Raw genomic sequence first — 27,041 nt, forward strand, 5'->3', positions numbered from 1 at the left:
GGAAGCCCCCGAGCACCACTGCCTGCCTTGCCCACACCCTTGGCCAGGCCCTAGCTGGGGCTGCCCGGACAGCCCTACCTGCAGGTGGGCTTGGGGTCAGGAGATCCCTTGGGACAAGGGGCCTGGGTGAGGGAGTCACGGGCAAGGGCGTCACAGCTGAGCACCGCGGAAAGGGGATCCATGAGGTGGCTGGGGACACCCAGGACCCCCTTCTGCCCCATTCCTCCCCACACCTCTCTGCTGGCTGAGGTGAGAGCCCTCACACAGCTACCAGTGAGGCTGGGACCCTCGCGCCAGTGGTGGGCGCAGGTCCCCGGGAGGGGTTTTCATCTCGACTAGTGGTCCAAGGGCATGGGGACAGAATAGAAACGTGCCAGGAAAGTAAGCGACGCCTGTCCTCAGCAGCCAGGATGTCCCCGAAGATGTCTGTGGCCCGGGGTGACCAGCAACCATCTCCCATGACAGAGCACTGCCATCTCCTGGGGACCGCGGGGACGGGTGCTCTCGCGGGGATGGAGGCAGCGATGGGGACCGGGACCCGGCACAGGATCCTCTGGCTCCCTCGCGCCCCTCTCCCCGCGGCGACACCGCAGGACAACGGCCAAGAAACTCTCAGTGATGGACACTAGGATGGCGGCAGCACAGTGTGACAGAAGGAGGCTGGCTGTGGGATGCCCCCTGGACCCCGCTGGGCACAGCATCTTCCCCCCTCGCTGCATATGGGATGGCCTTGTGCTTTCAAACCAGACAAAAAGCATCTAAACCCCAGGATCAAGCACTAAGGGCCATACTGGGGAGCAGGGCAGGGTCCTGTCCCACTCCCTGTCCAGGTCACCACCTGGGGAAACAGAGGCACACTCACAGCACACCCACAGAGGACTGGAGGTGCAAGACAGATGGGTCTCCCCACTCCCCAGCTTTAGGCCACGGTGTCCCAAACCACACGAGCCGTGTCCCTTGTCCCCAGCAGCACGAGGCAGGCACTCGCCGGCCCCAGCCCTGGGTCGCTGTCCTGGCAGCGGCCCAGCCCCGGCCGGATGGCTGCATCCTTCCTGCCCGCCGGCCTCCCCGCAGTGCCCCTGCCTCTGCCGGTGCCTCGTGGCCCCCGAGCGCGGGGCTGACGTCGGCCTGACTGGTGAGTTTGGGTTTGTCTTGGGGAGTTTTGTTTTTTCCCTGCTGGCTTCCTTTCTCTGCTCTGACTCCTTGGCCTCGTGGCCTTGGCTGACCCCGATGATGCCGCCCCTCCTGCTCTCCCAGCCCCCTGGCTCTGTGCCCAGCTCCCAGCAGCCCAAAAGTGAGTGGTGGGGGGCCCTTTTGGGGTTGCAGCTCTGCTACCTCCTGCCCTCACTGTGGCTGGGTAAACCCTGTCCCCAAGTCCCACAGCAGACCCTCTCCTATGGCATTGTGCCTGTGTGGTTCTGTGGGTGCTGGGGAGCCCTCACATCCCCTGTCCCCCTCACCAGCACCCCCAACTGCCTGTCTGTTGGGGTCCTGTGACTCACCACCATGAGGGCACCCACCCAGTCCCCCAGCCAGGAGGACACCCAGCCTGGTGGGCTCAGCAGTCAGTGCCCAGGCAGTGAGTGAGTGTCCAGGCACAGCAGGACAGGGAGCACCCCACTGCAGGGCATTGTGCCACCACAAACCATCAGTGCAGCCACTGCGTACCCCAAAAAAACCCTGACAGCCAACAGAAACAAGGAAATGCCAAGGCATGAAAGTGGTGGAAATCCCCATCCCAAATCCGGTCGCCACCAGCCCCTGGCAGCCAGTGGGAGAGCTGAGAGGAAGGGACGCATGTGCAGGACACGGCTCAGATGCTGCCTGTGTGTCGGGACGCACACCCAGAGCACGAGGGGGTTCAGCAATGGGACTGGCTGGAGGATGCAGGCACAGCCTCCCCGCAGGCCAAGGATTGGGAAGCCGGGGCGAGCGGCCGGGATGCTCCCTCCCTTCCTCTGAGCACAGCATCTCACTGCCCCGGTGGGATAAACACCCGCTTCCTGCCCTTAATCAGCTCCAGAGGGGCTGGGGGGGGCGACAGAGGGGGAGAAAAAAAAAAAAAAAATCTCTGGAAAGAAAAACTCATTTCCTGCGACAGAAGAAAAAGATAAAGTCTGGATTCATTAAAGTGAACTTTACTGGGGAGAGACGGGAAAGAGCCAAACACAATGTCCTTGAAATTTCCTCCGCACGGCTCCGTCCACGAAAACAGGATAAAGCCGCTTCCGCTGTCTCTGCTGGAGTGCACTGGGGGGAATTGGGGCCGGGGGTTCAGCTACAGGCAGTCGAGGTGGGTGCAGACCTGCTGGAAAACCTCGTCCACGGAGCCCTCGGCGTTGAGCTGGGTACAGAGGGGTTAGCTGGGGACTCCCGGAGGGCTCTCATCCCAGAGCAACTGGAGCTCTTCCAAGGATGCATTTTGGCCATGGGTGAAGAGAGCAGGGCTCATTTAGGGCAAGGGGGTGTGGGCCATCCTTGGAGGGGGCATGTTAGAAATGAGAGGGGTCAGGCCCACCCCAAACTAGGCAGGGTTGAGTTTCCCTGCTTCCCTCATCATCCCCATCCATCACTTCCTCTCCCCTGGGACACAAGCCTCAATCAGCGGGGCTGGAGGGTGCTGGCATCAGCCACATTCCTGCTTACCTGGCGGACGATGCCTCTGCTCTTGTAGAAGGCAATGACAGGCTCAGTGGCCTTGTAGTAGGTCTCCAAACGCTTCTTGATGGTCTCCTCATTGTCATCCACCCTCCCGCTGGTCTCGCCTCGCTTCAGCAGGCGTTTCACCATTGTGTCCTTCCCGGCATCCACGTAGAGCAGCAGCGTTGGGGGAGCGATCTGTGGGCAGAGAGGACATGGCTGTCACCACACTGAATTGGTGTGGGTCTGGTTTGGTTTAGGCAGGTGGTGGGGGTCAGCATGAGGGTCACAGATGTCCCCATACCACCGTCTGCCTCCCTCCACATGGATCTGGGGGCCACCAGGACACAGAGATGTCCCCACACCACCCTCTGCCTCCCTCCACATGGGTCTGGGAGCCACCAGGACACCATTCCAGTGGCCTCTAGGGCCATGTAGAGGGAGGCAAAGGGGCACTGCGGCCAAGCCCTGGCTCTCTGCCATCACCATCATGTCAGCACTGTTGTCACGCTCTGTCAGCCTGAGGACACCCTGGTCCCTCCCACTGTGCTCTGGGCACAGGCTGTCCCTGAGGCTGGGGGACGTGCTGCCCAGTTTAGAGCCTTCTGGGATGTGGTCTCTGCTGGGATGGGGAGGCCAGGCTGCTGCTGGTTTGAGTCTCTGTACCAAGCTGATGTGTGGCATGGCCCATAGCACAGCATGCTTCTATTCAGCTCACCTTCTTCTCAAACTCCTCTCCCTGCTTCACCTCGCGGGGGTACCCGTCGATCAGGAAGCCCTTGGACACGTCTGCTTTGGCCACCATGGCGTCCCGCAGCATGTCCAGCACCGTGTCCTGCAGGGGGAGGACAGAGCTGCTGTGGCTGATATGGGACAACATGACTCCAACCCAGCATTCCCAATCCCTGCTGCAAATCCCACCCTGGGATGGCAAGGCCAGAGATGCCTGAGCCATGTGCCAACCATTACTGTGGTACCTGGGGTCCCCACTGACACCCTGCACACCCCACCATGTGGCAGCTGGTGAGGGCTTACCAGGGGCACCAGCTCTCCCTTCTCCATGATGGCCTGCAGCTTCTTGCCCCGCTCCGAGCCCGAGCTGACCTCAGCCCGCAGCAGGTCCCCCGTGGACAGGTGGGTGTAGCCATACTTCTGCACGATCTTCTCACATTGTGTCCCCTTCCCCGAGCCAGGGCCACCTGCAAGGCATACATGTGCCCCAAGCCATGGGTAAGGAGAGGAAGGGGTACATGGGAGCAGCAGCACAGACACTCAGGAGTCCTCAGAGCTCCGTGACATGTCAGTTGGTGTCCCCAAACCCAGCACCAAGTGGATGGACAGAGCTCCTCCTGAGGATGGCATGGGCTGCTGGGAATTGGCACATGGGCACCACACCCTGATGGCACCCAGGGCATCACCACCCCGGGTTTTGTCACATTATCACCCAGGGGTTTGTTGTCAACCCCCACTGGTTTACTGTCACATCACCCCAGATGCTGCCACCCCATGCCTGGCCAGAGGTGGCTTCCTGGTCCCAGCATACCTCATGTGACCTCAAGGAGCCAAGCTGGAGCCATGGCCATCCCACAGCGCCTGGGAATAGCCCAGTCCCAGCCTCCAGCCCTGTTTCCCCAGCCTAGAGCTACAGGGAAAAGGCATGGGCTGATCTCACTAGTGACAGGATCCAGACACAGACTTACCCACCACAAAGATGATTTTGTGCTGCTTGAGCTTTTCTGGAAGACAGAAAGGGGAAAAAGAAAATTATCAAAAGCCAAAAGGTGCATTGGAGAGTGAGGTGTCCCCAGGGGGTGCCAGATTCAGGGCAGGCATCCCTGGGGATAGAGGGGACCGATCCAGGAGAGTCCTGGGGAGAAGATGGAGAGGGAAGCAGACGTGTGTCCTGGTCACCTGGGCAGGCTGGGATGTCTGGCCATGTCTGAGCACAAGGACCCCACGGCACCTCGGCCATGGGGCTGGAATTCCAGTGCCAGGTGGTGTCCCAGAGGTGGTCATTGTCCACGGCGCCACTGCAGGCAGGGACTGGCCTCATCCATCCCTGTGGCTGGCTTCTCACCCCGCTGGGCTAACTGGGGCCGTGGAGGCTCAGCTTGGCACGGCCTCCTCGAGCACCTGGCACAACCCTGGCAGTCCCTGGCCGCCAGCATCGGTCCCTGGGGGCTGATGTGCAAGTGGCACTGACCACCCTGGCCCCTGCCCAGCACCCTGGCACAGGGTGGCACCACCTGTGGGATCTGAGCACCAACCGTGGTGTGGGGTGATGCCGAAGAGGGAAGCAGAACTAAAAATAAAGTTGTGCTCCTCTGGGGCCACTTTCCCATCTCCTGATTACAGCTGGATGAAATTTCAACTCCTTGGCACCCAGCACTCCCCAGGGCTGGGGATGGAGCCAAGTGTCTGGCAGGGACCAATGGGATGTGGGGCATGTGGGGGGGCTGGAGGGACATGGGGGATGGACAGAAGAGAGGGAGGCAAGGACACAGGGGCACGTGGAGGGGAGGAATGCAAAGAGGAGCAGGGGCTGCATGTAAGGGGGACAAATGCAGGGGGCACACAGAGGACAGAGGCAGGGAGGGAAGGGGAATGCAGGGGAGATCAAGGGGATGGATGCAGGGGGGGACAAATGGGTTGGATAAAAGGGGGACAGGCGCATGCAGAGGGGATGGATGCAGGGGAGATCAAGAGGATAGATGCAGAGGGGATTGATACAGGGGGCAACCAAGGAAATGGATACAAGGGAGAGAGGGAAATGCAGAGGGAAGGGATGCAGGGGACACTGAGGGGACGGATGCAGTTGGAATGCATGCAGGGAGACAGATCACTCACCTGCCGACATGCTGCCGTGGTCCAGGCACAGAAGCACTTAAGGCTGCCAGGAAAGAGCAGGATAAACAACTCAGCACATGAGGTGATGTGACACACCAAGAGTCTGGGGAGAAAAAGGGGTCTCCCTTTTTGGCCATGATGGTGCCCAGCTCCAGGGCCAGGCTGGGGGGGTGGGATGGAAGGCACAGCTCCTGGTTCGGCCCCGGAACAGGGAGCTGAGGGATCTCTGCTTCTGCGGCCATCACTCACCTGGCTCCCAGCAGTCACCCTCCGCATCCGGCTGCGGTAAGGGCATCCCCATGCTGGGTGACGCGCGGTGACGTTTCCGGCTTCCTCCCCTGCCCTGCCCACATCCCAGTGCCTGGGGTGCTGCCCGACAGCAGGAAACCCGCTTGGGATGCTCGGTGCCACCACAACACCGAGGGATGGGGGCAGCACCCCCAGATGCCCACGGGCTGGTTTTAGAGGGAGTCCCAAGGAGGGGGTTGCAGCACCCCCCTGCACCCCCAGGACCTCGAGGGTGTGTTTGGCCACCCCGCCTGTCCACACCCAGCCCCGCGGCACCCCACCTGTTTGGCCACAGCGCGTCACCCCAAACCGGCTGGACGGGGTGCAGGGACGGGGCAGCCCGTGGCCAGAGGAGCCCGCAGCCGCTGACAGGTCGTGTTACAGCCTCGAAAGGGCAGGGGCTAAGAATGGCCGGACTGAAACCGGCACCGGGTCACATCCCACCAGCGCTGCGGGGACAAAGTCCTGATATGGGGTTTGGGAGGTGCACGACTCCCGAGTCCCTAAATGTGGGGGTGCTGAGACCCAGGACAGCTGGCACAACTCTTGGTGGGGTGACGGGGCTCAGCGCGAGCTCGGTGCCTGATCCACTGCGCTGCCGGTCCCATGGGTGCAGGGCGGCGGTGATGTGCAGGTGACCGGTTCGGAGGCGATCAGGAGTGCGCTGACCCTTTCGGGTCGGGGCTGGGGAGGGGGCTGCAGGATGGCCTCGTAACTCCGCAACCAAGGCAATTGCGGGCTGCACCCCGGGGTGCCCCCAGCGACCTCACCGCACCGCCAGCTCCAACCCACCCCTCCTATTCCATCGGCGGCCAGCGCCCCGCAGCCCCTCCCCGGGACCCGCGGGCTGCTCCAGCGCCGCCGCCGTGCCCCCGCCATCCCCCGAGAGCCGAGCAAAGCCCCCCGCGCTCCTGCGGTGCGCCCGCCACTGGCGGGGACCCGCACTGACCGGGCCCGAGGGCACCCGCATGGACCGACCCCGCCCTGACCCGGACCCGCACTGACCCGGCCCCGGACTGACCAGTCCCGCACTGACCGGGCCCGAGGTGACCCGGCCCCATGGGGGTCCTGCACTGACCCAGCCCCGCATGGACTGGCCCCACACTGACCCGGCCCCATGGGGGTCCCGCACTGACCCGGCCCCGCACCGACCGAGCCCCTCACGGACCGGGCCCCATGGGGGTCCCGCACTGACCAAGCCCCTCACGGACCGGGCCCCACGGGGGTCCCGCACTGACCAAGCCCCTCACGGACCGGGCCCCATGGGGGTCCCTCACTGACCCGGCCCCACACTGACCGGGCCCGAGGGCCCCGCACTGACCCGGCCCCGCACCGACCGAGCCCCTCACAGACCAGGCCCCACGGGGGTCCCGCACTGACCTGGCGCCGCCGCCGCCCGCGCCGTGCCCGCCGGTACCGCTATTTATGGAGCTCGGCGGCGCGCGGGGCACGCCGGGAGCGCGCGGCACCGGCAGCGCGAGCGGCGGCGCGGGGGACACGGGGGGGACACGGGGGGGACACGGGGCACGCGGCACCGGCAGCGCGGGCAGGACGCGGTTAAACCCCGCACGGCCCGGGTGCGGGTCCGCCTGCCAGGGGAGCCCCCACCCTGCCGGGGCTGCGAGGCTCCCCCGGCTCCTCGGAGGGGAATGCTCTTCACGTCACTGTCCACATGTCGCTTCCCCTTTTCTGTTCCCATTCCGTTCTCATGTCCCCATCCCTATCCCTAATGTCCCTGTTCCTGTCCCCATCTTTGTCCCTAATACCCTCAAGCCCCCAACCCATTTCCATGTCTCCATCCTGTCCCTGTGTCCATCCCTAATGTCTCCGTTCCTGTCTTATCCCATCCCTGCTCTCACCATCCTTGTCCCTAATGTCCTTATGTCCCCATCCCATCCTCACATCCCCATCCCATCCCTGATGTCCCCATTCCTGTCCCATCCGATCCCTACTGTCACCATCCTTGTCCCTAATGAACCCATCCCATCCCATCCCATCCCATCCCATCCCATCCCATCCCATCCCATCCCATCCCATCCCATCCCATCCCATCCCATCCCGTGTCCGTCCCTAATGTCCCCATCCTTGTCCCATCCCATCCCCACGTCCCCATGCTCCCACCCACAGATTACACACCCACTCCAGGGATGTAGAACCCCGGGGGCATTGTGTCCTTGTTGAGATCTGATTAGTGAGAGATGCTGGATGCCAAAGCCAATAGTACAGATTTTATTTAACATTTTATTTATTTAATGAGGTAGAGAAAGAGAGAGAAATAGAAAAGAGGGATTGGGTGTGTGGGGAGAGAGATTGGTCAAGCAGAAGACTGTCACCACCCATGGATCCCTCAGCATCCCACTGGTCCTTCTTTACCCTGGTCTTCATGGTGGTGGAGGTCCCGAGGTTGTTGAAAACTTTCCACTATTTATATATTTTTGCAAATGAAGGCATTACTGCTCATTGGCTACACAGTTCTTTTATTCCATTGGTTAAATTATTCCCTCTCTCCTCATTAATTAATGCTAATTAATCCCATGCTCAGCCTTTCTCTTCGAGTGGAGTCCATGGTTACAATCTCCCCTGCCAGAATCACCTTTTACCCAGCTGGAGCTGATTCTATCCACCAGTTACCAGGTTGGTTTTCCTTGTGGATTCTGTGTCCCTTATCAGTGATACATTCTTCTCTCCCAGTTTTGTTTACCACCCCTAATCTGAGATAATGCTCAGACAGTAGCACTACCTTTATCTTATCTCAAATTCCTCTTACGATGGTTTAATTTACATAAAAGTCTCAGGCATATTTGGCAGGAGGAAGAGGGGGTTCAGTGGTTGTGGATGCTGTCTATCCCGTAAGTTGGGGGTGATCTGTTTGAGCAGTGATAAGTGAGCACTTGCCCTCCACAGCTTGTCTGGATGTGTTACCCAGCTGTGCCAGACCAGAGCCAGTGCCATGTGCTGCTCCCTTCTGTGCCCATCTCATGGCCAAGTCCTTCTGTGGCACCAGGCTTTGAGACAGGCAACTGTGATCTCCAAGTATTTTGCACTTACCTGCCCTTCCTCCTCCTCTGAGGCTGCAGAGACCCTGGTGACCCCAGGGCACCTGGCTGGGGGTGACACAAGCTGGGGAGGTCTCAGCTGTCACCTGGCACTGAGGAGGTGGCTCAGAGCTGGAGTCAGCCAGGAACTGGACATGGCCATGCTGGTCACCTTGCCACACCCTCCTGACAGGCGCTCAGGGACAGCACTGCTGTGGGCTGGGGGTCACTGCCATCATCCCCAAAAACCCGTCCAGAGCCAGGGCTCAAGGTAACAGACTGCAGCAATATTTATTCCTGTACAAACAATTACAAAACATGGGCACCCCACTGCTTCCCCCAGTACTGAGCCCCTCAAAACCCCAGCCACAGCAGAAGGAAACTGAGGAATGAATTCCTGCCAAGGCTCGGCACCCAAACATGCCATATTTAGGTGCTTTTCCCAGATCTACTTCTCTGCTGCTGAGACATTAATAACAAAGTCCTGTCCCAGCCACAGGGTGCCAAGAGGCACCACTGCCCCCCCCGCCCCAACCTGCCCACTTCTAAATATTTTATAAGCAGCTGCTGGCCCTTTGTTACCACTAATGAGCAGCCCCTGCTCACTCCTTCATCCAGGAAACCCAAGTACAAACCCCAGCATTAGAAGCGGGGAGAAAAAAAGCCAGCCCCCCGCAAAAGCTCCCAAAAATCCCATCTTTCAGTTAGAAAATGTTTTGGTACAGTGGGGTGCAGCAGTGCTGGGAGGGGCTGGTGTTTTTGGGGTGCTGGTACAGGGAGGGTGGCAATGTCACACCCGTGGGGTCCCACCAAAAACTGTGGGGTTCTACTGTGGAAAGGATGGCTGAGGACTGGGATGAGGGGGCTGGGGATGGCAGAGGGGGGCTGAGCTCCAAGAGGGGTCTCCCCACCCAGAGGGTTGGGGGAAACAGTCTCTGTAATGACCCCAGATGTGATGCAAACCAAAACTGAGCCAAGGGGACCTGGAACTCCCTTAGAGGCTCACAGGGGCTGCAATGTGCACGGACCAGGATGAGGCAGGATACCATGCCCATGCTGCACATGGTGGGGAGACACCCCAAATATTACATTCACCACCTGGCCCCCAAAAACCAGCTCAAAACCCAACACATCCCAGGTGCAAGAAGCCACCACGCACAACAGCAGTGGTCCTGTGGGGGGGGCAGGATGTGTGGTGGCACTCTGGTGCCTGGCTCCCACCACTCCCAGGGGGATGCAGGGGAGTCCCATCCACGCCAGCTCCAGGGGTGCGTCCAGCAGGCGTGGGGCAGCCCCTAGGTCCAGCTGGGTTGGGAGAAGGTGATGTTGTAGAGGCTGGCCCAGCTGGCAAAGACCCTCTTCTCAGTGATGAAGCGGTGGTGGTTGCCCCGGCGGCTCCGCTCGTTGTGGATGTAGGTCGTGCACTCGTCGGGGCCCTTGGGCTCGTAGTAGTGGTAGGGCAGGCGCCGGGGCGGGGGGTGGCGGCTGCAGGGGGGACAGAACATGGGGTGAACCCCGTGGTGGGGTCAGGGCGCTGGGGTGGGGCCTGGGGCTCTCCTCACCCGCAGTAGCTGGGGGGCACCATGCCATAGACGTGGATGGCGTCGCACAGCTCCACCGCGATCACCATGGTGAACCAGCCTGTGCTGAGCCACGAGCGAGACTTCTCCCTGGGGAGCAAAAACAGCAGGAAGGATGAGGTGATGTGGATAATGGACCCCCTCAGTGTCCCCAGCTTGCCTCAGGGACCCCCAGCTCAATGCTGCAGCCCATGAAGCAGCTCCAAGAGTCAGCTGTGTCTTGGGAACCTGGAGAAAGGGGGACACAGCACAAGAGGTGGCTCTGAGGTACCTGTCCTTGCCTGTCTCTCCCCGAAACAGCTCATCAAACTGCTTCATGCGGCCGGGGGAGACAACGTAGGCGGTCATGTTGGGGAACGAGGCGCAGACGCGCTGGATGATCTTCAGGAGGCTCTTCTGCATCTTGGTAGGCGGCCCCCAGAAGATGAAGATGGTCTCTGGGGTCTTGTTGACGAACTCCTGGGGCCGCTTGAGGACACGGTAGAGGCTGGAGTGGGCCACCACACGAAAGCTGGTCTTGTTGCCCACATCAGCGCTGTAGCCCGTGGTGGGAGCATCGTTCATGCGGATGGTGCACTCAGCCCCGTCGATGGCCGTGCCCAGCTGGGTGCCCAGGAGGTGGCTGGAGCTGGTGACAATGACGCATTGGTGGCAGCGGGCAGTCAGGGTCTGGTGATGACAAGTGCCGTCAGCAGGTGACTTGTGGTGTCACCGTGGACAGGGCACTGTTCCCTGTTCACTGTCCTCGGGAGGGGACAGTTTGGCTGGGTGTCAGCAGAGGGACAGACCCCGTGTCAACACCAAGGCCTGACCCTGCTGCCCAGCTCGTACCTTGTTCCCGCAGACAGGCAGGTACCCGCTTTTCACCCCCCACTTCTTGAGGTCGGGGGGCCGGCGGGCTCTGCCCCGCAGGCGGCTGTAGGGGAACACCTCGCTCCCGTTGCCGGAGCTGTAGATGATCAGCAACATGATCAGGGCAAAGAGGACCCCCAGGGCGGCGGCGCGCTGGCTCTGCGGGCAGGGGGAGAGCATCAGCCGCTGCCCCCACCCCGCTGTGCAGCACCCACCCTGCTCCACGGCATCCCCAGCAGGATCCCTGCTGTCCCCAGAGGTCCCCGAGTGATTCCCTGGCACTCACCGTGCTGCCACTCATGTCTCTGTGCCGGGCTCAGCACACAGCGATCGCCAGCGTCCCGCGAGCACCTGCAAGGCATGTGGTCACCCCCAGTCCCCCTTTGAAGAGAACAATCTCCCAGGATTTATGAGAGGAAAAGAAATGCTGTGGGCAGAGATTGGGCAAAGTCTGGGGTGTGGAAGAGCCAAACCCAGCCACAAATTGTGCCTGGGGGATCCCCACGTTAAGCTGGGTCCAGGGAGGATTATCCTCCTCTCGTGGGGATAAAACCACTCAAACCGCAGGGTTAGGAAGGGTCAACCTGCTGCTCGTGCAGTGAAATTCCATTAAAACCACTGCCAGAGGAGTCTTAGATCAGGAGGGAATGGAAGGGAGACCTGCCCCACTCAGTGCATGCATGGGATTGCATCCAGCAGACATGCAGGGACCTCTCCAGCCCCGGGACCCACTCTAACTTCCACTCAAAGCAGACTGACCCAGTTCAGTTTTGGGAGCCCCAGCTCCTAACCTATTCCTGGAGCGCTCCAAGCAAGTGGAAATTAAAAACCACGGAAGCCTCTTTACTAATTGTCACAAGGAAAATTATGCAACAGCCTGAGATCAACCCCTGGGGGGAGCTGGCAGCTCGAAACGCTCTCAGGGCTGCTGTCGGTGCCAGAATGTACCAGCCTGCCCGGGAAGCCCAGGCCACGGCATGGGAATAGTGATGCTGGTGGGCTTCGCAGAGTAAATGCCGGGGACGCCGTGGGACCCCCCCTCCCGGCCCCCACTCCGCTCCCTCCATAGCTCTCGGGCCATGTGGGACCCCACGGAGGGTCGCGGAGCCCGGCGGCCTTACCTGCTGGGGGCTGTCATGGGGAGCCCGTCACCTGCTGCGCCCCGCGGGCGGCGGGGGCTGCCTGGCCCCGGCACCGGGGCTCACATCGCCGCGCTGCGGGAACAGCCTGCTTCAGACCCGGCCCCCTTCTCCGCCGGGGTCCCCAGCCCCGGATGAGAACCCCCCCCGGCCTCCGCGAAGGGAAAACCCGCCCGGCCGCGGTGCGAACCTCCCGCCGCTCCTACGTGCGAGTCCGCCCCCGCCCCAGGAGCATCCCCCAGCCCCGGCAGCGGCGACACGGGACCCCTCCTACCCCTCCATCCCCCGTGCACCGGCCCCGGGGGCAGGGGCCGCTCCTCCCGGCTGAACGGGCCCGGCGGGGACGGGCGAGCTCCACCGAGCGCTGCGCCCGCGGTGCGCCCGGTATCGCGGCCGGCACCGCTACCGTTACCGATATCGCTGTCGAGATGAGATCGCCGCTGCCGCCGCCCAGGCCGGGTCCTAGTGCCGCCCTCCCGGGATGGGAGAGCCGCTGGATCCTAGTGCCGCTCTCCGGGGATGGGGGAGTGCTGGATCCTAGTGCCGCCCTCCCGGGATGGGAGAGCCGCCGGGAAAGGCCAGGACTGATCCCCCGTTCCCGAGGGCACCGGTGCGGGCAGCGGGGATGGGGTCAATGGGGATGGGGCAGTGGGGATGGGGCAGCGGGGATGGGGCAGTGGGGATGGGGCAATGGGGATGGGGGCAGCTGGGATGGGGCAGTGGGGATGGGGCAGCGCTGCCCGGCTGCGCCAGGAGCAGCACGCCGTGCCGAGCCCAGCGCATTGCTGGGATGCCGAGGTCTCCCCCGCGCTGGCCGGGCAGCGCAGGGCCCTGCTCTGGGGTTTTGTGGAGCAGGGAGATGGCTCCACTGCTGGCTGGGACGTGCATCCCTGACGCCTCTTCGGAGGAATTCTGGCTTCACTGTGCCGGTGATGCCTTGCCCTGTGCAGGGTTGTGGCAGCTGAGGCAGCAAGCAAAGAGCTCCATGGGCTCCTCGGCTGCACTGCCCTGCAGGAAGCAGCCCTGGCAGCACCCCCAGTTCCTGGACCACTCGCTCCTCACTGCACCCCAGCATCTCTGCCTCTCCTCTCGTGCCTGGCTCCCCAGACACCATCGGACCCAACCCAAACATGTGGCATCTGTTCACATGTTCAAAGGGCTGCTGTGGGCTCACACAAATTCCCATGGCATGTCCCATCTCTCCAGGGACACAGGAACTGCAAGTGTCTTGTGACAGCCCAGCAGTTCCGAGCCCTGTGGGACTGAGGATCACCCCAGACTCAGCACCCATCCTGCATAGATGCAGCTGCTGGCTCCCAAATAACCTCAGCAGCTCAACACCTTCTTCCATGTTTAGGCTCAGTTTGTCACCTCCCCCTCTTATTTATAGCCTGGCAGCATGTGATAAGCTGTTGAGCATCCCCCACACACTCCCTGTTGTGTCCTGCAGCCACAAGGGGCACAGGAAGGGACACCAATGAATTAAAACAATTTTAATGGCCACATTTGCTTTGGTCTGAATCCAAGGACACTTGTGACAAGGCAACTCGGAGCCCCTAGGGCACATGTAGCTCCAGGGCTTCCCAGCTGAAGGGATGCAGGCACCAAGCAGCAGAAGGCAGAACCTGGATTCAGCTGCCTGCACCCCACATTCAGCACTGTCCAGAGGGCACAAGTGGGCAAGGTCCACAGTAGAGGGCACAAGTGGGGCAAGGCCCACAGTAGAGCTTCGTCCCTGTGAGAGGCACCAATTTGTGGCCCTGTCAGGGCTGAGCATTTCTGCCCTATGTCCTGGCAGAGGCCAGCAGCATATCTAATTCTGTATTAAATATTCCTCCTAGTAGAGAGAGCAGAAAACCAGGTCTCCCTGTTTGGAGAGACTTCCTGGCAGGCGTTTGGAGCTGGTGGGACTGCATGGGTCCAGCTCATGCCCCCCATGTAACAACAGAGGATTCCCAGCCCATCCACCAGAGGAAACAGGCACTGCTGAAGAGATGGAGATTCCCTGCTCCAGGGCTTGGCAAAAGGTGTCCAACCGTGGCACTGGCAGAGCTGAGACATGTTGCTGCAGGATGAGAGCTGCCCTGCCGCCGAGGTTCCTGCTGCCTCACCCATGGCTGGCGCCCTACCTGCCTGCCCAGGATGGGTGGTTGAAGATTATCTTCTTCCTCTTGGCCCAGCGGGAGAAGATGGCTTTCTCGGTGATGAAGCGGTGTCCAGCACGGCGAGCTTGCTCGTGCATCAGGTACGTCCTGCACTCGTCCAGCTGGCCCTTCTCAAAGTAGTGGTACGGCACGCTGGAGTGGTTCTGTTCCCTGGCAGGAGAGACAGGGTGAGTGTGGGACTTGGGGGGACACTGGAACACCCCACGCCTCCCCTGCCACCCCCCCATACCTGCAGTAGCTGTCGCTGACCATGCCAAAGACACTGATCTGCTCGCACAGCTCCATAGCCAGGATCATGGTGAACCAGCCCGTGCTCAGGAAGGAGCCAGATTTCATCCTGAAAAGCATCGTGGTCACACTGGAGTGGGTGGCACTGTGCTGCTGGCCCACCCAGACTATGGGTGCTTGATGGGGGGACAGGTGGTACATCAGGGGGGCCTGATGGGGCTCCTCAGGAGCCAGCACTACCTGTTCTTCCCTGTCTCATTCTGGAAGACGTCATCACAGTATGTCATCTTCTCCTCAGTCAGCGTGTAGATCTGCATCTGGGGGTACTTTTCCATCACCTTGAGCAGTGCCTGGTAGGTTGGGCCCATCTTCTCCCTGTCCATCTTCTTTCCTGGCCCCCAGATGAAGTAGAGGGTTTCTTGGGACTGCTGGAAGAAGTAGGGCTGGTTCCTCAGCAGCAGCGGAACACTGGTGTGTGACACCACCCGGATAGTGCAGCGTGTCCCCACGTCCTGCTCGTAGCCGGCGGTGGGGGCATGGTTCATGCGCAGGACACACTCCTGCCCGTCGATGGCCTGTCCCAGCTGCGAGCCCAGCATCTGCCCCGAGCTGGAGACGATGGCGCAGCGCTGGCACAGCTCTCGCTCCAGCGGCTGTGGGGAGATGCACCGTCAGCTCCTCCTCGCCTCCCGCAGCAGCGGGACACACCAGAGCCCCTGCCACCCTTCCCAAAGGACAAGGAAGCTGAGGCACAGGTGGCCGAGCTGCCCCGCCAGCCCCACGCACCTTTCCGTCGGGAACGCGGCTGTATCCCTGGAAGCTGCGGACGCCGGATGCGGTGCGGCTGTCCCGCAGCCCCGGGGCCGGGCAGCACAGCTGCACAGGGGCGCGGTAGCACAGCGGGACGAGCACAATCGCCGCCACCACCGCGCACACCAGCGTCAGGAAGAGCCCGACCTAGAAGCAGAGCGGGGAGAGTTCTCCGGGCCGGCCCACGTGCACTGGCCCCGTGCCGGATGCCGGTGGCCCCATGGCCATGAGGGAGCTGCCCCTCGGAGGATGCTGAGGTGCCGGGCCCGGCTCACTTCCTGCAGCGGCAGTGCCCGCACGCCCCGCGGGCTCCGTGCCGCCGGCGAGCAGCGCCCGCAGCCGGGCTCAGCCTCCGCCAGCTCCAATTTTAGGGCGAGCGGCTCCCCGATGGCGGCAGGGTCCCACCGGCCCTTTGCCTCTGCCCCAGCGGGTACTCACCAGCGTCTTCATCCTCGGGGGGCTGCCAAATCACCGGCAGGGTGGGGGCTCGCACCCTGCAAGCGGAGCGGGCTCAGCGGTGAGGTCGCCAACCAGGATCCCCCCGGTCCCCCAAAGCCCGGGATTCCCCCCCTCGCCCCGTGCCGGGACCTCTCCGAGGCCATTACCGGGATCCCCCCCACGCCCCCTCATTCCTACGACCCCCGGGACCCCGCTACGTCTCCAATTCCCCCTCCGTGCCCGGTTCCCCCCGTGCCTCCGGGGATGCCGCCCCGCCGGGCACGGCTCGGGGCCGGGGCCGGGGCCGGGGCGTTCCCCCGGCGCGGCGTCCCCGGTTCCCGGTGCTGGCCCCACTCACCGAGCCGGGAGCCCCCAGCGCGGCCGCCGGCGGGTCCTGCATCCCGCCCGGAGCGGGGCCGGCGGGGAGAGCCGAGCGGGGAAAGCCGAGCGGCCACTGCCGGGACCGGCACCGGCACCGCCTCCGCCCCGCCCCGCGACCCCGCTCCTCCGGGGGCGCGCCCGCCCCTGCCCGTGGGCTCGTGCCCGACGCGCTGGGACCGACCCGGCACCCACCTCGTGTGTCCCGGTACCGATCCCCGCCTCGCTCCCTGCCGTGTGTCGGTAGCGATCCCACCACGGCTCTTTCCCCCTCTCGTTCTGCCCTCCCAGGCTCCCCTCCCGCCCGGGGCATCCTGCAGCTTCCCTGCTCCCTGTGCGCTCTCACCTCCGAACACCACCCGCTCCTGATGATCCCAGGGACACCGCAAGGGTCCGGAATGGCTCAGGGGTGCGACCAGGTCGGGTGAGACCCTCGGTACCCCAGACCCCATCCAGTGGCCCCAGCTACTCTTCACCTGCAACCCCTCCTGTCAGGGTCCAGCCACAGAGCACCCAGGAAGAGTTCCCAGATCCTGTTGGCCCAGGGCAGAGCACCAGATTTTTATTTCTTCCACGTGATGAACAAACCTGACATATTATCTTGATATCCCCTGACATTGCCCTGAACAGCCACAGAACCAGAGGGAGAGGAAGTGACAGGAACACTGCTGGGATTCTGTACAGGATGCAAAACCGGATGGGGAGGCCACGCCTGGAGCTGCTCAGTCACCATTAAATTCTTCCACTCTTTGCTTCCTTCTGACCTAGCCCAAAACCACCCTTGTGGGGTGGGCTGAGCCCTGGCCAGCAGGTGAGGGACAGGGAAGGGCGGCAAGGGGTTTGACAGCTCAGCATTGGCTGGCAGCCTCTGGAAACAAACCTGCAGCCAGAGCCTCACCCCTGGACCTCTGCTGGCTCCTGCAGCCAGGTTCAGCTGTGGCCCTCAGTGTCCCAAGCCACCAGCATCACCCCCAGGCAGCAAGGGAAACTGTGGGACATGCTGCTGGCAGGAAGTTAACAGCACATGCAAGAAGGGTTAGACTGTCCCCCATCTGCCCTCCCCAGGCAGGGTACAGCAGGACCAAGCATGGCAGAGCCAGCACAGAGTTGGGCCAGGTTCCCTCTGGTGCTTCCCTGCCTGACCTCACCAGCAGGACCTTTCCAGAAGGATGCCATGCACTGCCAGAGCCAGGCATTTGAACCCATCCTGGCAGGCTTGTGGCACCCCTTGGCACAGGCAGAGGACAGGAGGGAGACCTTAGAGACCTTTATTGAAGGTGATCCTGCTCACTGTGGTGCAGGGGAGCTGCCAGGGCAGCAGCTGCTGCCAGGAGAGGAAACCCCACCAGGGAAGGACACTGCCACCACACCTGCCTGCTCAGCCCCAGCCTGGCTGGCACATGGAGCCTTGTCCAGGGCAGGAATCCAGCCAGGACTGAGAGCTGTGATGGGAATCACACCCAACACTTCCCTGTGATCCAGGACATCTCCTCACCATCCCGTCAGCTGGGTGGGATGCAGAGGGCAGCACTGTCCCTGCACCCTCTGCCTCATGGGAGTCCCTCTTCAGAAAGGCAAGAGCCCCCAGCACTGTGATTAGCCCTTCCAGAAGCAAATGAAGAAGGCAAACCTGTCCTTTCCAAACCCAAAGTCTCATTTCTCTCCTCACAGACTTGAATAAAAAAACCCCCACAAACTGTAGGTAAACCTTTAAATAAAATTCCCAGAAGGAACAAACTACTGGGCAGAGCCAGAGCTGAGGGGAAGGAGTGCCCAGGGAGTGGGCAGGGCAGCCCCAGCTGGGGAGCAGGTCCCTCAGCAGGGGCTCTGGTCCTTCACTTGAGGAGCCTTGGATGAATCCTGCCTCTCTTTGGTCAGTGAATTGTAAACTACAGGTTTAGTCTCTGCAGGAGGGAATGTGGGAGCAGCTCAGTGCTGGGCACCTTGGAGATATCTGCCTGGAGCTGCAGGAAAAGTCTTTTCCTGGCTTTGATGCTGCAGCGTGGGCACCTCCTCATCTCCCCAGATGGGCCTTCAGTCTGATTTCTTGGCATGTTTCCTGCTCTTCCACATGACGAACATTATAAAAACACCTGCCATGAGAGAGAGAACAGATTCAGGTAGGAAACTTTTAATTCCAGGCACTGGAATTATCTACAATATCTGGTAATGAGAAACAGAATCTCAGCAGAGAGAGCAAGAAAATTCTGCTGTCCAGAGGCTCAAACAGCCAAAGTCACACACAAACACAGCCCCAAGTCCCTGTGCCAGGCTAAGCTGCAATAGTAACCACAGAGAGTGTCATGAGTGTCACACATTAGTTAAACCCCTAGCAACCCTCTTCTCTCTTCCTAATTTAGAAGTTTCTAATTAGAACAACAGAAATAACTCTCACCTATAAATAGCAGCAGCAGCAGCCCGGCTGCCACAGGGATGATAACTGCATACTCCCGAGGCAGGAAGTACTGGTGGATCCCATGGTCGCTGTCAATGAAGGGCTGCAGGGACAGACAGGTGTCAGCAGGTGGGCACAACACCTCCAGGTGCAGCCTCAAGGTTTTGGGAGAAACATGGAAATATCTGGTGTGAGATAGCTAAAAAAAGTGCGCCCAGACCTGCTGTGGGTTGGCCACAGAGACCCAGAGTGGGTGGGCAGTGAAGGGTTTGGACAATGAGGGGGGGCTATGGGGCTGGCACAGGGTCCCACAGCCCCGGGGGCTCAGGGTGGTGCAGAATACAGCAAATCCCTGTCTCTCTGCCCTGCAGAAGGCAGCAGCTGACACCGGCTCTGCTCGATGGTTATCCCAGCAGGATCGCTCTGCAGAGCCAGTGGAAGGCTCTGGACACTAGGGAGCAGTGTGAGGATTCCCACAGAGCAGCAAATGCTCTACAGCTCTGGGAATGCCGGGAGCACAGACACGGAGCAGGCAGCAGAGTGAGCAGATGGAAGAGCGGAATTCAAAACCCTTAGAGGGGAAGCTGGCAGGAGTTCAGACATTAGCACCAGGTTGAACCTGGCCTCTCACACCTGGAAGGCTCACGGAGAGAAGTTTCTTTCCAGGGAAAAAAATCTCTAACGACCTCAGCTGATGTGTCCCCAGAAATGGGCAGCCTCACAATCATTTTTCCAGAGCCCTGAATTCCCTAAAGTCTTGTCCTCCCTACCAGGCTCCAGATCTGTTAAGATTTATTTCTTTCTATGTTTCCCTCTGTTATCTCCCACCAGAATCAGGAATCTGGGGGATGTAAATGTGGACATCGATAACTACAGCTCCTCCAGGGCCAGTTTTCAGCTCTTCCCAATGGCTCGTCCAGCCCTACCCGGGTCAGCCCGTCTCGGAACAGCAGGTGGGCACCACGATCAATATTTGGCATTGCCCAGGCAAGGCCAGGAACACCCAGATGGGACAATGACTGTGCCAGCACACAGAGGAAGATCTGCCCTGAAATTTTTATCCCAAGAGGCAAGAGTCCTTCGGGCACACAGACACATCATCAGCTGAGCCAAGGCCAGCAAAACACCTGATTTGGATTATACTGGCCAGAGGAACCCCGTACCAGTACGATGATCCAGAGGGTGTAGTAAACAAAGAGGACGAGGCTGAAGGTGACCAAGCCAAACCCAACGAGCTGGTCCGTCGCTGTGGCCTGCAAAGGGAGAGGCGCTCAGAGCAGATCCCCAGGGCAGCGCTGGCAGGAGCGGCTCAGGCACCTGCTGCTGCTTACGGGACACCGGGAAAAGCGGGACAGGGGCACCGCGTGGCTGAGACACCGCGGCGGGATAACCCATGGCGGGCAGCCGGGCCCTGCCCGGCCCAGCTCCCTGAGCCAGCCCCCACACACACCCCACGGACCCGCCCGGCCGGGCCCGGTCTCTCCGCAGAGAGAGCCAGGCAGCCTCGCGAGGGCTGCGGGCCGCGGTTCAGCCCAAGTTACCCGTGCTACCGGGCCGAGCAGGGCCCGGGCCCGCACGACCCTCCCTCCCCCGCCATGGCGCCCCACTCTGGGCCCGGCCCGCACTCACCATGGCGCTCCGGCCTCCTCCCCGCCGGCCCCGCCCTTCCGGCGCGGCCACCAATCAGCGAGCGCTACGCCAACCCCGCCCCGGGAGCGGCCAATCGGCGGCGGCGGGCGGGGCGCGCGGGAGAGGCGGCGGGGATGGGTCGGGATCGGGGATGGGCCGGGATCGGGGATGGAGAGGCGGCGGGGATGGGCCGGGATCGGGGATGGGCCGGGATCGGGGATGGGCCGGGATCGCGGATGGAGAGGCGGCGGGGATGGGCCGGGATCGGGGATGGAGAGGCGGCGGGGGTGGGCCGGGATCGGGGATAGAGAGGTGGCGGGGATGGGCCGGGATCGGGGGATGGGCCGGGATCGGGGATGGAGAGGTGGCGGGGATGGGCCGGGATCGGGGATGGAGAGGCGGCGGGGATGGCCCGGGATCGGGGATGGGCCGGGATCGCGGATGGAGAGGTGGCGGGGATGGCCCGGGATCGGGGATGGCCGGGAGAGCAGCGCTCCTGCCTCCCTTTTCTCACTCGCAGGCCTGAGATCTTTGCAGCTCGGAGCTCCTGCTGCTCCAGTGCCGTTGCCCTTACCTTACAGGGGGCTCTGGTTGTATCTATCACCTGTGCCCGGGACCTGTGGATCCAGCTCCATCCCACATCCCAGCCGTTCCTCAAACACTCCCGGGGGAGGAAAGGAACGAGCGAGACCAAACAGCCAAGGGACAGACACAAGAAAAGGGGCTGCCTCCCCTTCCTGACATAAGGGAAAAGGGAAGACCATGCTTGGGACTCAAAGCTGCACTGACCTTTGTGTGGCCGAGGCTCTGGGAAAGTGGAAAAGGCAAAAGCTGCTCCGTCCCAGGGCTCCAGCCTGTCAGGCATCAGCAATGAGTATCTGGGCACTGAATTTGGCTCACCCTTCAATTAAGGGGGTGATGAGGAACCTGTGGTAGCCAAGGGACTACTCAGGCACAAGCCCTGAGGATCCAGAGATGTTTATTCCCTGGAGCCCTGCTGGGCTGTGGGCCCAATCCCCCAGGTGAGCCTGGTGAGGTAATCCCAGCAGGAGAGGCAGTTTAGGCAGAGCCTAGGCTGGGACACAACACAGGACACTGCTGGTGATTGAGGCAGATGTCACTTTTTCCCAGGATTGCTGCATCCACAGGACTGGTGCTAGGCTGGAAAGGGCAGCTGGCAGCTCTTCTCCATCTCCAGGGAAGGGCTAGCAGGGATCTCTACTCCCAGCTGCCAGGGCAATCTGAGAAGGCAAAACCAAACTATACTAGGCCCTTCTCACTCCACAGAAGATATTTAAAACAAGAAACAGAGCAAGAAGAATCAGTGTGAAGTACCAAAAAAACTTTATTTTTTTCCCCCAAACCATAACATTTGACATTATATTGATTTCCTCATATATTTGTTATTTCTCTACATTAGGAACCAGATACAGAAAATACAAACACGATCTGTTGAATCAAAGACAGCACAGCATTCCGTTAGAAAAAGAAACAAAAAAACTAGAGGAGCAAGATAGAAATGGTGAAAAACAGTCATTCCCTCCAGCCCAAACTTTCCAAGAATCATCATCAAAATAGAGCAGTGGAAGTAGCTTCTCTTTCTAAACACACTTCTGCTTTAAGACAAAAGTTAGATTTATCTTTAGATTTTCAAAGTAAAAAAATGTTAAACTATCTTTCAAGCAATTTTGGAAGTTTGCATAGACCCATTCCCTTTCCAAAAATATCAGCCATCTCTCTATAGAATCTGATACAAATCGAGTGCGCCTCAGCCAAAGGTCACCAAGCTCAATTCACTTTCAAGAAAATAAAACGTGATCTCCCCTTCCCCTCCCTCCCCCCACAAAAATACGGGCTCTACCGTTATTCCATGTGTTTGAGGCAAGTTACCAGGCTCAGCCGCATCCCTCGCTCAGAGCTTCATCCAAATTCCTTTTCATTTCCCAGGTTTCCCCGCCCGCTGCCGCCGGGCGGGGCAGAGGGATGGGGATGGGAGGGCGCAGGGAGGGGGCTGATGGACACAGCTCTCAGGAGGGAAATGGGGGGAATTTTGCATCCATCAGTCTCTCCCTGCAGCGAGGAAGTGGCTTTTCAAGGACAAACACCTGCGACCAGGCAGAGTTTGTAGGAACTTGCCCTGGGGACTGGCCTTGTCCAAAGGGCTCAGTCACCAGAGCAAGAACTCGGCTAGAGACCAGGTGGGGCAGCAGGGGTGGGGCAGGAGGGGTGGAGGGGGGTCTGCAGCCCCCGGTAAGGCAGGGAGGAGGGGAGGGGGAGCCCCTCGCCAGGAGGGGTTTCACTGTGGTGCTCTAGCGTACCTGGAGTGAGGTTTTCCCAGAGGTTCCTGGCAGCAGTGCAGAGACCAGCTGCACTGCCACCCGCTTAAAAAGAAACAGCAACGACAACAATAAATAAAAAGTCAACCCCTCCTATTCAGATGAGAATGAAATACTACTTCTTCAGGCCTCCACCTGGTTTGGAACCCTCTAAAAACTGAAGCAAAAGTTTAAAAGGGCTTGTTAGACTTTCTGCAGGGGGCAAAGTGATGTGGCAATGAGGGGGGGGAGAAATCACACGCCTGCTGCCCATCACTGCAAGGGTCAGAACAGCACAAGGCCCCCATTTAAAGTGCTGACCATGTAAAAGATGATGATGAGGGAGCAACATCCTTCTCCCCCTTTTCCCATCACAATTTCCAACTGAAATCCATCTCCTTCACCAACTAACGACTAAGCCTATTCTTTTGGACACTCAGTTTTATATTGGTTTAAAAAAAAGAAGAGAAGTTAGTAAAAAAGTTACACTGAATTTCCTAACACTTTGCAATGTGCTTCCACCAACTAAAGGTCTAGAAAACAAGAGCAGAGCCCACACGTTTAGCCTGATCCTGAGACTGAAGCAGAGAGCCAGCTCTGCTCTCCAGGGCCAGCCAGGCATGAGCAGCCCTGCTTGTCAGCATCAGAGACCCAGGGGATGCAGAGTCTTGCCAATAAGGTCCTTTTACTTGTTTAAGCCACCTCTGAATCCCCTGAGAAGGGGAACAATGTGGGGAAGAACATTCCCCCCTAAGCCCCCCTGAAATAAAATATCAATGAAACAATAATGCAGTCAAAAAACACCAGCCTGCTGGGTTTGTATAAAAAAAAAAAATTCATAAACTTCACAACAAAAAAGAAAAACCCAAAGGAAACTAGCCAGCGGTTTGGGTCTGGAAACTGATTCACTTCCTAAATGTTCAAAGTCCAAGGAGGAACAGGCAGCAGCGATGCCACAAGGAAAAAAGTGCTCATGAGATGCAGATTCCTGAGGCAGCAGTGAGTGTGTGGGACAAGTGACCCCAGAGCCACCACCTCGTGTGCCCACGGCTGCCTAGGGACTGCTGGGCATTGCTTGTGCTGAATACACAGCAGGAGCTCTGCATGGGATCTACAAATAGGAACAGACTGCTCCTTCCTCTCTCCAGGCCTGCTCCAGGTGCCCCAGGCTGAATGACTAGGACTCCTTACTCACTCAAAACCAGGGGCAGGAGAGCTAAAAAGCCACACAAAGACCAGGATCTGTGGAGGCACTAATGTGGAGACAAGGAAGAAATACCCTATGAGACACAGTTATCAGAAATGCAAGCAGTGATGTGCCAAGCCTCTGGAAGAGAAGGCAAAGACATGCCCAGGTTGGCCACAGTGATGCAATGCAGCCTGGGAAGAGGAGGCCAGTGCTCTCAAAAGCTCAACTGCTTCTCCTCTTGCTTTGCTGGGAAGATATTCCTCCCTCTGTCCCACTGATTTCGTGACATGCCGAGCTGCCAGTGTCTCGGAGCAGCCGACTCTTGCCAATGGAGGCAGAAGAATGCCCTGGATCCCAACTCCGACAGTGACTGCCATTGTTTTTCATGGGAACAGAAGCAAAGCAGCAGAAGTGAGCTGGGTTTTGGCCTCTTTCCTGGCTTATGCTTGCTCCTTTCAAGTCCTGGCTGGATCTGATTTCCTGAGGGGCTTTGTTGGCCCCTGGGGAGCAGCCAGACCCTCGGCTCTGCACGGCCATGCACAGACAGGGCAGAACAGCCACTGCTGTCCGAGCCTCCTCCTGCCCTCACCCTGACCTGGGCAGAAGGTCAGGCCAGGCCTGGCTTTCTGGCACTGCCTCAGGGAGAGAGAAAGACAAGCAGTTCTCTCCTTCCTGCAGACACGTGGCACCGCAGGAACAGGGCAGGATGCTCAGCAGCCTGCAAGTGAGTGCCAAACCTACCCAGACTGAATGAAGAAGGGATCACCATTAAAAAAACCTAGCAAGTGTGAAAGAGCTTTTGTTCTAGACAGTCTCAAAAATCCAACACTTTTCCTCTACATTAAACCAAACCAAGGTGTTGTCTGTATCCCCTTTTCACCCTAATTCAAATTTAACTCCCTTTGAAGGGAAAGGGTGGAAAAGATGCATATCTTATATGTGGACTGTCCAAACACAGAAAGAAACCTCTTGACTCAGAGAGAAACCATCAAAACAGACTAAGCAACTGTATAGTTTTACCACACTGCTGAGCACCCTCCCCATGCAGCATCCTTAGCTAGAAGGGTAAAAAAAAAAAAAAGCTAAATCAAGGCCCTTTCATTCCTTGTTTCTCATTCTGCCAGATTCCCTTTTCCAGCAGCTCATCTGCATGCATTTTGGCCAAAGAGACCACAGTTAATGCTTTTTTTTTTCTCCTTTAAAAGAGGCTTTACAATAACTAAGAATTTGAACAATGTGATCAGTTACAAGTCTTTCCTTGCTGAACAGGATGAGTGTGTGCCTGTACACACACAGGTGTCAGAGGGGAGCCAGGTCCCAGAGTGTGGAATTGCTCTGAGAGCATGGCTGCTGAGTGCTACCACAGTACACTGGCAAAAGAGGAATGGGCACTACACAGAAATAGCTTATCAGCTGAGGGGCTCTGTACAGGGAGGGCTGCAAGCACAGCCTGCTGCTGGCCCACAGCCAGGGACTGCCCAGATCCTCGCTGGCAATTCAGCTGCCAGGAGAATCTCCAAGTGGGAGCTGAAAGGGATTGACATCTCTGCCACACACTGCAAGGAAAAGTGTCAAACAACTGCAGAAACCAAACCCAAAGAAGAGCAATTGAAAGATCAACCAGAGAACAGTTTGAAGCCTTGTCAGAAGAGTTCACTCACCACAGAGCAGGTTAGAACAGCTGCTGTGGCTAATGCAGCAGCAAACACCCATTCTACCCTTGAAGGCAGAGACAGTAGCTTCTCCCCAGCCCCAGAAGGAACCAGCTCAGGCACAGATCTCTGCTGACAAGGCAAGAAAGGCCAAGCAACACCAAATCCCTTACTGGCCCAGGCCAAGACAGGCAACTGACATCACCACCACAACAGAGAGACCACTGCAGTCAACTGCATCCAGCTCTGGCCCAGAGAAAGGGCTGTCAGATGAGATTCTTTTCACATTTCAAGAAGGGCAGTTCCCTTCCTGAGCCAATGAAACAAGGAAAAAAAAAAAAAAAGAGGCTTTGTATTCTAAACTCCAAGAAGACTATCTGCTGAATCAGTCCAGCAAACAGATTATACTCCTGGAATAGTGAGAAGAAGCCTCTTCCAGGTAAAATCTGTAACCTCTAAAGTGCTCCTGCTAATGCTAGTTGATGAACACCCCCTTCCATGCCCAGCAGTGGAAGGGCTGCTGCAGTCAGTGGTGTGATGAGCACTCACATTTAACCGTTCACCAACCCCTGCTGGATTGCGGTAGTTTTCTGAAATGCACTTTTGGGAAGTATTTCCTATGAGAAGATGTTGTTTGGGGATGTGAGGATAGGAAGGTGAAGTGAACACCACAGCATACCTTGTTCAGTAAAACCACTGCCTTGGGAGGTGCTGTTCCCTTGCAGAGTCAATGGAATAAAGCATCCTGCAAGTGGCCGTGTCACCGTGTCCCCAACAAGCAGCTCTGGGTTTGGTTAGAATGGTTTCCCCCACCCCCAGTGGTTAGAAGAGTTCACAGTGGTACAACCCAATGTTTTGGGGAGACACAAACTGAGAGGTCTCCTGCTGCAAGTGAATGGGTGGAATGAGGGATGCAGATGAGCGACATCCTCTGGGACTAGCCCAAGGATAAGCCCCACAGACACCTTGTGTCTGAGCAGGAACAGGGGGAAGGCATGCACTGGAACAACCAGGAAGCAGAGAAGGACAATGCCAATGCAGGGAAAGTGCATGTTCTGGAGTGGTCTCAGAGTAGTTCTGCAGTGCAAACGTATGGGGAGGGGTGTGGAGAAATCCCTTCTGGAATGCTGCATGAAGAGAGGTAAAGGTTGGCATCCGTGTGGCAGCGGACTGGGTAGGGGGCCTGTGTCCAGCAGCTCTACCCTGTTCTTCACATTTAGTGGGTTTCAATCACCACTGGCTCGTAAACTCCAGATGAGACCCTGGAGAGGTAGAGGGAGAGAAGGGCCAGTTATTTTCGACAGTGATTTTGAGCAACTAAGTTCTGATTCAAAGCTCTCCACTCTCAAACATCTTCTAAGCCCACACAGAACATTGCCTGTAATGAGTCAGCCTTGTGGGAAATCAGTCCTTGGAATACTGAGGGGACAAAGAGGTGGCAGTCAGAAAGAGCTGGGTGTG

At 59.0% G+C, this 27,041-nt stretch overlaps 5 protein-coding genes across 13 annotated transcripts in view; all 5 read right to left on the reverse strand.

The window, feature by feature from the left end:
- Positions 1-2,122: 2,122 nt before the first annotated feature.
- On the reverse strand, positions 2,123-7,238 carry AK1 (adenylate kinase 1). Of its 2 annotated transcripts, XM_056504959.1 has the most exons (7): positions 7,156-7,238; positions 5,488-5,530; positions 4,341-4,376; positions 3,676-3,839; positions 3,359-3,475; positions 2,647-2,838; positions 2,123-2,344 (listed from the first exon to the last, which is right to left on the reverse strand). In XM_056504959.1, the coding sequence occupies exons 2-7, from the start codon at positions 5,495-5,497 to the stop codon at positions 2,279-2,281; spliced, it is 585 nt and encodes a 194-aa protein (XP_056360934.1). In that variant the 5' UTR covers positions 5,498-5,530; positions 7,156-7,238; the 3' UTR covers positions 2,123-2,278. The 2 variants fall into 2 exon arrangements, with proteins under 2 accessions (XP_056360934.1, XP_056360933.1); XM_056504958.1 differs by lacking the exons at positions 5,488-5,530; positions 7,156-7,238 and adding an exon at positions 4,552-4,821.
- A 1,838-nt stretch (positions 7,239-9,076) lies between these two features.
- Positions 9,077-13,151, reverse strand: ST6GALNAC6 (ST6 N-acetylgalactosaminide alpha-2,6-sialyltransferase 6). Of its 3 annotated transcripts, none has more exons than XM_056505009.1 (7): positions 12,794-13,151; positions 12,364-12,456; positions 11,529-11,593; positions 11,222-11,401; positions 10,662-11,059; positions 10,373-10,480; positions 9,077-10,295 (listed from the first exon to the last, which is right to left on the reverse strand). In XM_056505009.1, exons 3-7 carry the CDS (start codon positions 11,541-11,543, stop codon positions 10,106-10,108), a joined length of 891 nt encoding a protein of 296 aa, XP_056360984.1. In that variant the 5' UTR covers positions 11,544-11,593; positions 12,364-12,456; positions 12,794-13,151; the 3' UTR covers positions 9,077-10,105. The 3 variants fall into 3 exon arrangements, with proteins under 3 accessions (XP_056360984.1, XP_056360985.1, XP_056360986.1); XM_056505010.1 differs by lacking the exon at positions 12,794-13,151 and adding an exon at positions 12,656-12,787; XM_056505011.1 differs by lacking the exons at positions 12,364-12,456; positions 12,794-13,151 and adding an exon at positions 12,656-12,787.
- A 708-nt stretch (positions 13,152-13,859) lies between these two features.
- ST6GALNAC4 (ST6 N-acetylgalactosaminide alpha-2,6-sialyltransferase 4) lies at positions 13,860-16,939 on the reverse strand. Of its 2 annotated transcripts, none has more exons than XM_056505008.1 (6): positions 16,747-16,939; positions 16,023-16,078; positions 15,561-15,731; positions 15,015-15,427; positions 14,776-14,883; positions 13,860-14,696 (listed from the first exon to the last, which is right to left on the reverse strand). In XM_056505008.1, the coding sequence occupies exons 2-6, from the start codon at positions 16,032-16,034 to the stop codon at positions 14,507-14,509; spliced, it is 894 nt and encodes a 297-aa protein (XP_056360983.1). In that variant the 5' UTR covers positions 16,035-16,078; positions 16,747-16,939; the 3' UTR covers positions 13,860-14,506. The 2 variants fall into 2 exon arrangements, with proteins under 2 accessions (XP_056360983.1, XP_056360981.1); XM_056505006.1 differs by lacking the exon at positions 16,747-16,939 and adding an exon at positions 16,381-16,502.
- A 713-nt stretch (positions 16,940-17,652) lies between these two features.
- DPM2 (dolichyl-phosphate mannosyltransferase subunit 2, regulatory) lies at positions 17,653-20,478 on the reverse strand. 2 transcript variants are annotated; one of them, XM_056505012.1, is made up of 4 exons: positions 20,425-20,478; positions 19,959-20,048; positions 18,796-18,898; positions 17,653-18,493 (listed from the first exon to the last, which is right to left on the reverse strand). In XM_056505012.1, the coding sequence occupies exons 1-4, from the start codon at positions 20,425-20,427 to the stop codon at positions 18,435-18,437; spliced, it is 255 nt and encodes an 84-aa protein (XP_056360987.1). In that variant the 5' UTR covers positions 20,428-20,478; the 3' UTR covers positions 17,653-18,434. The 2 variants fall into 2 exon arrangements, with proteins under 2 accessions (XP_056360987.1, XP_056360988.1); XM_056505013.1 differs by lacking the exon at positions 20,425-20,478 and adding an exon at positions 20,390-20,394.
- A 1,267-nt stretch (positions 20,479-21,745) lies between these two features.
- Positions 21,746-27,041, reverse strand: part of EEIG1 (estrogen-induced osteoclastogenesis regulator 1) — a 37,325-nt gene continuing 32,029 nt past the window's right edge. For all 4 annotated transcript variants that reach the window (XM_056505394.1, XM_056505399.1, XM_056505395.1 and 1 more), the window contains exon 12: positions 21,746-26,842. In XM_056505394.1, the coding sequence (XP_056361369.1) occupies positions 26,797-26,842 (46 nt within the window). In that variant the 3' untranslated portion in view covers positions 21,746-26,796. The remainder of the gene's footprint in view (positions 26,843-27,041) is intronic.

Source organism: Oenanthe melanoleuca, chromosome 17 (genome assembly GCF_029582105.1).
Source record: "Oenanthe melanoleuca isolate GR-GAL-2019-014 chromosome 17, OMel1.0, whole genome shotgun sequence".
Classification (NCBI taxonomy): Eukaryota; Metazoa; Chordata; class Aves; order Passeriformes; family Muscicapidae; genus Oenanthe; species Oenanthe melanoleuca.

Excerpts from the sequence above, each read along its gene's own strand:
- AK1 (XM_056504958.1), bottom strand. The coding sequence starts at position 4,693 with ATGAGGCCAGTCCCTGCCTGCAGTGGCGCCGTGGACAATGACCACCTC. Across the intron at positions 4,377-4,551 it reads AGACATCCCAGCCTGCCCAG|AAAAGCTCAAGCAGCACAAA; the intron begins GTGACCAGGACA and ends TCTGTCTTCCAG. Across the intron at positions 3,840-4,340 it reads CAAAATCATCTTTGTGGTGG|GTGGCCCTGGCTCGGGGAAG; the intron begins GTAAGTCTGTGT and ends TATGCCTTGCAG.
- ST6GALNAC6 (XM_056505009.1), bottom strand. Across the intron at positions 10,481-10,661 it reads GGAGAGACAGGCAAGGACAG|GGAGAAGTCTCGCTCGTGGC; the intron begins GTACCTCAGAGC and ends TTTGCTCCCCAG. Across the intron at positions 10,296-10,372 it reads GTGCCCCCCAGCTACTGCGG|CCGCCACCCCCCGCCCCGGC; the intron begins GTGAGGAGAGCC and ends TCCCCCCTGCAG.
- ST6GALNAC4 (XM_056505008.1), bottom strand. Across the intron at positions 15,428-15,560 it reads GCCGCGTTCCCGACGGAAAG|CCGCTGGAGCGAGAGCTGTG; the intron begins GTGCGTGGGGCT and ends ATCTCCCCACAG. Across the intron at positions 14,884-15,014 it reads AATGAGACAGGGAAGAACAG|GATGAAATCTGGCTCCTTCC; the intron begins GTAGTGCTGGCT and ends GATGCTTTTCAG.
- DPM2 (XM_056505012.1), bottom strand. Across the intron at positions 18,899-19,958 it reads CCCTCTGGATCATCGTACTG|CCCTTCATTGACAGCGACCA; the intron begins GTACGGGGTTCC and ends CTGTCCCTGCAG. Across the intron at positions 18,494-18,795 it reads GCTGCTGCTGCTATTTATAG|GTGTTTTTATAATGTTCGTC; the intron begins GTGAGAGTTATT and ends CTCTCATGGCAG.